The 9,554-nt window shown below is 36.0% G+C and overlaps 1 protein-coding gene across 3 annotated transcripts; it reads left to right on the forward strand.

Annotated features, from left to right (window-relative positions):
• The first annotated feature begins 178 nt into the window (after positions 1–178).
• On the forward strand, positions 179–9,034 carry LOC110453745 (myeloid-derived growth factor homolog). 3 transcript variants are annotated; one of them, XR_002463306.1, is made up of 6 exons: positions 179–342; positions 2,383–2,433; positions 3,588–3,740; positions 4,419–4,479; positions 6,359–6,986; positions 7,050–9,034. XR_002463306.1 is itself a non-coding variant. In XM_021502861.1 (5 exons), the coding sequence occupies exons 1-5, from the start codon at positions 217–219 to the stop codon at positions 6,463–6,465; spliced, it is 498 nt and encodes a 165-aa protein (XP_021358536.1). In that variant the 5' UTR covers positions 179–216; the 3' UTR covers positions 6,466–9,034. The 3 variants fall into 3 exon arrangements, 1 of the variants encoding a protein (XP_021358536.1); XR_002463307.1 differs by having other exon boundaries at positions 6,359–6,923; XM_021502861.1 differs by having other exon boundaries at positions 6,359–9,034.
• Positions 9,035–9,554: the final 520 nt, after the last annotated feature.

The raw sequence follows: 9,554 nt of genomic DNA on the forward strand, positions 1-9,554 counted from the left end.
GATTCCAGTACCTTTCATGAGATCTGCCGAGGTGTGCCGAATGAACTTAGCCCGTGATAACTGAGGAATTCTGATTGGCTGATCACTTTCGTGTCCTCATGACCCATGACCTTTCAACCAGAGAATGTCGCTATTTGATTGGTCCGTGTTGCAAACTTCTATTGGACCAACATAGGCCTATACCACGTTGAGGTTGACATTCTGTTCGGAAGAAGCATGAAGTGCCTAATATGTTTACTTATCATTGTTTCATCAGTATTTTGCGATGATGGTGAACTTATGGCCTCACGACAGTTCAACATCAAACCCGATCCCTCAGTGAAATCGACAGAAATCGTATGGGTAAGGAATAAACAGCTGGTGACAGTGGTGTATCCGATGTCACCTAAAATGAAGGTTCTTGACATACTTGCTTGTAATACTAGTATGTTCTAAATATGTAGACGAAATCTTAGTAGTTTAGTTCATAACCACAGAGACATAAATATAGGGAAGGGACACCTACACGTCTCTGCATAAAAACAAATCATATTTACTTTATTTAGTATTATAAGAAGGACTGTACAATGCACATGTGACATGACCCCCTCCCCAAACGTTTTCCCTCTAACTTAAATTAAGTGACCCATCATGCATGTAAGCACAGGAATTTGGGGGGGTATGGGTCACCTAACTCACCTGCCGAACTTTATGTGGTTTCTCCATCTGTCTGATCATGCATAAAATTTTGTCTGGACATCTCTTTAACTCCTTAACAAACAGAACTTTCTCTGTGTAATATTATTAGGAGGAGAAAATTACAAGCAGGCAGCCAGACCGGTGATCGAACCAGGGTCCCTCCGAAGTCTAGACGGCCGCATATACCAATTGCAATTGAGCTTCTTGGTCGCCGATGATCGACCTAGTCCAGTCACTTCCGCTTTAATCCGTCCTCCGATTTATAAGTGTTTGCAACCAAGATTCGGGTATCCCCTTGCCAATTAGCATTATAGCTAGCTCCCAGTGCTCAAAACTAGGTTACCAGGCTAACCAATTCTGTAACAGGAGAAAGAGAAATGCAATGATCAGACTGGATTTCGAACCCAGGACCCTACAAACTCGAGCTATAGACAGACGCTCTAGCAATAGAGCTATCAGGTTGCCGAAGATCGACCCAGTCCAGTTCCGCTTCGTTCCATTTTATAAGTCAATCTTTATAACCCAGATTAGGATATCCCCTTGCCAATTTGAATTAGCATTCTCCCAGTGCTTGAAACAAGGGTTGCTAGGCTCACCAATTCTGTAACAGGAGAAAGAGAAATGAAATGGCCAGACTGGGATTTGTGAGTCAGTCCATTTCCACTACATATAATGATTAGTGTATAATGTTGATTGATTGATTGATTGGTTTTACATCCGCTTCACTACCGAATTAGTTCGGTTATCCAGCAGACGAAATAAAGACTGGAAAATGAGTAGAAGGGATAAAATATGGAGTGAAGGGATAGGAGAGGGAGACAGAGGATAGAAGGAGCCGTCTATCCTATTTATGTATTAATTATAATATATAAATCTCATTTTTGTAAGACTACTTCTAGGCCTAATGTTGCCATAACCTAATACTAGTTGTATAGCAGCATCAATTCTGGACAGAAGTCAGGTACCGAGCCACCGCCAGTCACACCAGCCCCTGACTATTCTATAAAGTTTTGTTTGGTATATATACTTTGGAAGTCCTTCTAAATGTCTAATAAAGAGAGTCTAGTTTTAACGACCAAAAATAAATCTAACCCTATCCTCTGGGTCACGCTATCACGCCTACTCTTTTTCGAAAAACTCTGAAGGGAGGTATCTTTTCTGTGTGAGGTTGGACAGTTCTAACACAGGCCACCATTTATTATCCCATCCCACAGACTGTGAAGACCGGTATATAGACTTATCCTGTTGTTTGGTCCTTTTGTTAATGCTTTCATTGGTTTCTCCAATATTATGCATTAGTTTAGTTTAATTGAGTTTATTTCTCAATACAGGATTATATGATCTTCTCCAACTATTATACTAGTGCTGTATTAACAGTGACTCTTTTTCATTTGAATGGCTTAAGTGTTGTTCACATGTAAACAAAATCTTGACATGTTGATTGCAGAATGCAGTTAATATTTTTTATATTAACCCTTTCACCACTGTGGACCATAATGGACTCATCCAGATTAATGCATTGTAGAGTCTACTAAAGTTACTTAGGGGTGAAAGGGTTAATATTGAAATGTGTTTACACATGTACCAAGGAAAAGTTCTGATGATTTGGCTGTCAATATTAAATATGTATGATGTATGTTTATCATCTCATTCTGAGTCCATGTACATGTAATATAAATCACATTCTATCTTGTATTTACGAAGAATGACATCAAGTGCACATTTGCCTACCAGGCCATGGGAGGAACCAATGAGGTACGTGTATTTTATCAATACCACAATAACTTTACCAACACTCTGAAGTTTTATATTCATTATCAAGTTTTATATTTTGTTGTGGAAATAAATTCAGATAAGACAATTACTGGTTCAAGTGTGAATACCAAATACATATGTAAACGGCATACATTTGATATATTATGAATGACATGTGAATATTCTTAGAATTTAGAAAAGAATTAAAGTCCAAATACACAGAATATGAAAAAAGTTTAACCCTTTCACCCCTAAGTAACTTTAGTAGACTCTACAATGCATTGATATGGATGAGTCCATTATGGTCCACAATGGTGAAAGGGTTAAAAATCAAAACTTGTCTGGTTTAGTTACATAATTCTGTTGCAGGTAGGTCTTTAATCAATGTTAAGAAATCAGATATAAAACACATTGTATATAAAAGATGATACCTACTAGAAGGAGAATGTTTGATTAAGGTAATGGGATTGTGTCGCCATTTCTCAGTAGAATTTCTTCAAATTTTGTATTTATATTGCTTTGAAGAAAAGAAAACTTTCTGCCACAAAAAAAATATAAGTTGTCAGAATTTTAAGGATTTTAAAAGGAAATTTATGTAAAAAGGAGTGAATTTTGAAGAAAAAAATGAAACGCACAATTTTTTGCAATATAATGTCAATAAAAATGATACTGATATAGATTAGTATTGCATTAATGTATATCAATTTCATAAATGCTGAAATTGTGTAAAATGAATTATCTATAAATGATTAAAAATTGACATTTTTGTAATAAAACCATATACACATAGTAATTGCATGGAAGAGTTATCGTTCTTGAAAAAAATCACAGTAGTGAAATAGGTAGCCGGTTTCCTGAAGTACAGAAAAATGGACACATGTGACTCATAGATTAAAAAAACAACTGAATAAATGCCTGGATTGCTTTGAAATACTTTAATATTGAAAGAACACACTGTTCTGTCAATAATAAACATACAATATTCATCAGTTTAATATTAAATATTAGAATTTGCGGAAATTGTGATACTGTCTCCCTACGTTGGATTTTCAACTAGGGATGTATTTCCTATTTCCGTTTAGCAATACACTCCTATAACCTTAAGGGGTTCTGTACACATCTTGATATTAAAAGTATTTTTTTTCCTGTACTAGGACTGGGAGATAGGAATTCTTCAACCTGCTAAACAGACTGAACACCAAGTCACCTGCATGGTGAACAGAGCGGGTGGAAGGACAACTTACTTAAATTTCCAGAGCTTCTCCTTCAAGATTGAAGGTGCAACGTATGCCATGGCACAACCATTTGTAAGTTCTTTTGTGAAAGTAAGAAAAAATGAGTGAAACAGACACTATATTTTTCCTACTTCTACGTATGTAAAATAAATGTGTAACTTACGGAACAAATTGAACCTGTTGATAGAATAGCTATAGGGGAATCTCAATCCCGTGGGGGAAGATTCTCAATTTGCTGAACATGAGGCTACAAACACTACTACATGTACATGTATATAAGTGTTTATCAGCGTGGGCACTGATATCATATGAGAACCCAAAACACATTTTCACAAAAAGTCTGATGCATTTAATTTACTGTGTCTTTAAAGATCTCATGCAGCTTATACATTTTTCTCTGTAATGAAACCTCATTCATTTTAAATAAAAATAAGAAAAATCAATTCTGTAATGACTTTTCCGCAACTGTGATATTCATCTCAGATTATTTCAGTTACATGGATTAACCCTTTCAGCCCCATGTTACTTTAGTAGAATCTACCATGCATTGATCTGGATGAGTCCATTATGGTCTACAGTGGTGAAAGGGTTAAATGAGTAGGAATGAGTATTCAAGTCTAGTCTGTATTATAGAGGTTCCGCTTACATATGGAGTCAAGGTCACTGAGATTTTTAAATAGACTGTTAAATACTGAATGTGTCTTTAACAGATGGCCAGGTTAATTTTTGAAATTATTTTTCTCTTTTCAGGACTCTAAAAACGAACCCCTCCCGCATACCGAGTTTGTTGAACTTCCGAAGAAAAATATGGGTATGGAAGTTATCACCCTTTGAAGAATACCTTAGATATAACTATTCCGTCTTTGTATATTGCAGAGTTATCTTCTCTTGTGAGCAGGTATTGATTGTTACGTCTTTGGTTTGTGTGAGAAAATTACATTGTCTCAAACATTGATGACATTACTCTCACAAACCAATGACATAACAATCAATACCTGCTCACAAGGGAAGATAACTCTGCAATACGCAAAGATGGGATAGCTGCTACTGGGGTGGCTGATTTATATCTTTTTGCCTTTCCTTCTCTTGTATTTGTCACTTTTGTGCTGCAAGGGGAAAGGAGTAAATTTGTTACTACAGTACATTTCACCTAATATCACGTCTGTTAATGTCACTTTTCGGTTATTATCATGTTTTTTTGATGCACCGTTTTTCCTGCTATATAATCTATGCAATTCAATTCTTTTATTATCATTGATTTTATGTCGATTTCTCTTAATATCACTTTATTTTGGCCACTTNCTCAAAAATTGATGACATTACTCTCACAAACCAATGACATAACAATCAATACCTGCTCACAAGGGAAGATAACTCTGCAATACGCAAAGATGGGATAGCTGCTACTGGGGTGGCTGATTTATATCTTTTTGCCTTTCCTTCTCTTGTATTTGTCACTTTTGTGCTGCAAGGGGAAAGGAGTAAATTTGTTACTACAGTACATTTCACCTAATATCACGTCTGTTAATGTCACTTTTCGGTTATTATCATGTTTTTTTGATGCACCGTTTTTCCTGCTATATAATCTATGCAATTCAATTCTTTTATTATCATTGATTTTATGTCGATTTCTCTTAATATCACTTTATTTTGGCCACTTTCACAAAAAAAATACAGGTAAATGGTGGTAATGATTCATGATAAATGCCCTTGGGACCTTCTGTCACACCCTGGACGCATTATGTAAACAATGCCTTGGCCTAACAGGGTATTTTTTACACCTGGCTGACTGTCAAACAATAGGTTGCACCTGGCTGACTGTTAAACAATAGGTTCACTTACATACTTGTTAACATGATATTCACCTGTGGTTGGGGGAGCTAGGACAGTCATGTATTGCTATTTCTCGAGATGTTAAGGTTAACTCATTCACCCCTGAAATTTCATAATGAACTATTCCAACCTTTGAATTGGACGAGTTCAAAAGTGTCTTCAGGGGTGAATGAGTTAATGTACACAGAGATGAAAGGAGCAAGGTGCTATTTAGTGTCTGCTCATTTTTGTTACATGAAGACAAAGTATTGAAGGACAACAGAACAAAGTGACACTTATTATCATCCCTTAACTTATAACAGGTATTTTTGAAATACCTTTGCTCCTTGCATCACTTAAGGCAACAAAGCAATATTTATCATTTTACAACCTTCTGGAAAATACTGCAGAACACTAGTTGAACATCATACGAAACATTTGCTGAACATAACGTGGAACACTTGCTGAACATTTTACTGAACACTTGCTGAACATTTTACTGAACACTTGCTGAACATCATATGGAACACTTCCTGAACATTGCACAGAACATTTATTCAGCATCACCTCTTGTTGAACACCAAAGGGAACATTTGTTCATAAATAAACTAAACCCGACAGATGAAACACATACAGAAAAACCTCTCTTAAGTATCGCTGTACCAAGATTAACAACTTCATGTTTCTGTAAGTTTCTCAGATATACATAGTTCAGGTCAGGAAAGATGCACTGTATTTTGACAAGCAAATAATAATCTGCTTTAACTTTTTTATTTTCATGTTTATTATATTTGTTGAAAATTCAAGTTAACAACAAATTTATTGTTTCTTGGAAAAAATTGAATCTATCTCAAAAGATTTGTTGTTGTTTTTTGCAGTTAAACAAAGCAAGAAGTTTGAGAATTCTATTGGAAGAGTTATATTGTGGGCGAAAATGGAACAAGAAGAGGAGCTGGGGAAAATGGAACAAAAAGAGGATTTGTAATGATTAGCTACAGCAACTGATAACATCACAGCGCAGCTATATACATGACTACACAGCTTACCTGCCTACATCTGTGTCGTGTGTTTCCCTACAACCATCCACCTGAGCTTGTCGCTTCAGGGGATGTGGTGTTAGATGAGAGCGTTGTGGTATTAGATTAAAATGATGTGGTGTTAGGCAAGAGCATTGTGGTATAAGGCAAGATCGATGTGGTGTTAGGTGAGAGTGTTTTGGAATTTAGTGAGAGTTATTGATGTAGGTAAGGTGAAAGTGATGTGGTGTTAGGTGAGAGTGTTGTGGTATTTAGTGAAAGTGATTGATGAAGGTAAGGAGAGAGTGATATGTGGCGTTAGGTGGGAGCGATGTGGTGTTAGGTGGGAGTGATGTAGTGTTAGGTGGGAGTGATGTGGTGTTAGGTGGGAGCGATGTGGTGTTAGGTGGGAGTGATGTAGTGTTAGGTGGGAGTGATGTGGTGTTAGGTGGGAGCGATGTGGTGTTAGGTGGGAGTGATGTAGTGTTAGGTGGGAGTGATGTGGTGTTAGGTGGGAGCGATGTGGTGTTAGGTGGGAGTGATGTAGTGTTAGGTGCAAGTCATATATATGGTTGCACATGGTTGTTTCAGTTTTAACAATTTTATCACAAATATTCTGCTTTACAAATCATTTTATCATTTAAAGTCATGATTTTTTCTATGGAATACAGATAAAACACCATGACAAATTCTAACGATAGTGTCACAATTACTCCCAATCAAATAATGGGAGGCATACAGCTTCTGTTGGTTCTCCTTCTAATGACATCTTTTTGGGACTGTAAATTTAAAAGCATTTTAGATGTGTTGTTAAAACGTCGGCATCACCTACAAAAAAGGTGTACACTCCACAATTATTGTTTAATTTAACTTTTAAAGCAACAAAATTATCTTGCAAAATTGGTTATTTTGTCATCCACAAAAATACATGTACAGTACATATATACCGTAAAGCCAGCCTTTAATGAATTAATTTTCTAACAATTATCCTTACATCATGGTGGACCATATTAGATTAGCTTACGTCAATATCATCGGGATGGAAATAAGCATCTTCACAGATTAACAAGAACTTGATAGTCACTCAGATGAATCAAAAGTCATAGCTTTATGTAAAATACGAGTAACATTTATCACTTGTCATGTATTCTTAGCACGATGTATGTAAGGACAATTTGTTTTTCTGACGATGTGCTTACTGTACATGAAAATGATGAAATTTGGTATTATATGTTCCAAGTAAACAAGAGATTTTATTATTCCTATATGATCATGTTACCCAGTTACAGTGTGTCTGATTGGTTAGACAAATCACATGACCGGGAGACAAAACAGAAAGGCTCTTTCATGCGACCCATTTTTCCCCAAGGAGTAATCTTCATGGATTATATCAAAATTTAATCTGATTGTTAAATTTGATGCTAGCTTTATTGTGTTATATGTAAATACTACAAAGCCACTATGGGAATTTGAAATCATAACTTTAAAGTGTTTATATTGCCATGGTTGGGATATATTACGATTGGCTGCACCCTTGGAAGACACAAGTTATCTCAGGGAAGCAAATTTTCATGTCTCCCTCACAACAATGAAATGAAAAAAAGTATATTTAAAAACTGGAAATCTTAAACTGTAAACCAGTTTTTTTAAACAAAATGATCATATTTTCAGTTCACAGGAAGTTTCATGGCGTTACATGTATATTTATATATAATATATGTAAAAAGCCCTGGTAAGGATTGTCACAAATGCTTCTCATTGAATTTGCCTTTTTGCAGAAATATAGAGAGTGAAAAATGTAACTATGCAAAAATATGAAGCTTTAAATACTGTTAAAAGTTGTGAAGTAATGAAAAAAAAAAGATTTTTATGTATCTTTTGTATGTCAGCTCTAAATTCACAATTGACTCACCTCAGTATATAATAAATGGATATCTCTCAAAATGAAAAAATAATCTCAAAGTAAAATAGAAATGTATTTGTGTGAATGGTTGAAAATAGATTTGTAGTTTAGAATCGGTGTCATATTTTTTCTACAATCAAGGTTAATTTCTTTATGTGAAGAACATGATGGATATTAAAATAAGATATGTATTTTTATATAAAATAGAAAATCCACATTAATACACACATCCAATTCAAGAGCTGCCCGAGAAGTGTAGGGGCAAAGGAAATCTGAGATAGATTTTGGGTGCTTTTCAAAACATTCTGCTTTCTAAAAAATAACTTCTCTTAGGTATAAAGTACTATCATTAACATGATTATATTATTTCAATCTGGAATATTTGGTTGTGTCGCCGTTCTTTATGGACTAAAATTAACCAAAGTTTGAAAACTTTTGAAGACTTTTGTTTGTTCCTAGTTCTCACAAAAAGAGGGTTCTTGTCAGTGTTGGAAGTTGACTTCCATAAACCAGAACACACATATAGTATCTAGGGTACCAGCCATATAGAAACTCCAAGGGTGTCTGTTGGGTGATAGTGTATATGGGATTGGGGAAAATTGTTATTTATTGAACAAATAAAAATGATAAGTCTTTCTGATTTGTTACTCGTTTATTAGCTCACCTGGTCCAAAGGACCATGGTGAGCTTATGCCATACCGCAGCATCTGTCGTCCGTCAACTTTTCCTTTAAAACGCTACTAGTCCTGAAAGGCCAAGTAGATTTTGACTAAATTTCGTCTGGAGCATCCTTACCCCAAGGGAATTCAATTTTGTATAAACGGTGGGTGTGGCCCCCCTGGGGGCAGAGGGGCGGGGCCCCAATAGGGGAAATAGAGGTAAAACCTTTAAAATCCTTCTCCTACCGTAGGGATGAAGGGATTTTATCCTAATTTTGTCTGGAGCAACCTTGGGCCAAGGGAACTCAATTTTGTATAAATGGTGGGTCTTGCCTCCCTGGGGGCTGAGGGGCAGGGCCCAATAGGGGAAATATAGCTAATTCTTTAAAATCCTTCTTCTTCTGTAGGAAGGAAAGGATTTGGTCCATATTTGGTCTGAAGCATTCCTGGGTGAAGGGGAACCAATTTTGTATAAACGGTGGGTCGGGCCCCCCCC

The sequence above is a fragment of the Mizuhopecten yessoensis genome, unplaced genomic scaffold, assembly GCF_002113885.1.
Source record: "Mizuhopecten yessoensis strain PY_sf001 unplaced genomic scaffold, ASM211388v2 scaffold7493, whole genome shotgun sequence".
Classification (NCBI taxonomy): domain Eukaryota; kingdom Metazoa; phylum Mollusca; class Bivalvia; order Pectinida; family Pectinidae; genus Mizuhopecten; species Mizuhopecten yessoensis.

Bases quoted from the DNA above. Each gene is read 5' to 3' on its own strand.
- LOC110453745 (XM_021502861.1), top strand. From the start codon at position 217: ATGAAGTGCCTAATATGTTTACTTATCATTGTTTCATCAGTATTTTGC. The intron at 343-2,382 runs GTAAGGAATAAA...GTATTTACGAAG, and splicing joins AATCGACAGAAATCGTATGG to AATGACATCAAGTGCACATT. The intron at 2,434-3,587 runs GTACGTGTATTT...TTCCTGTACTAG, and splicing joins CCATGGGAGGAACCAATGAG to GACTGGGAGATAGGAATTCT.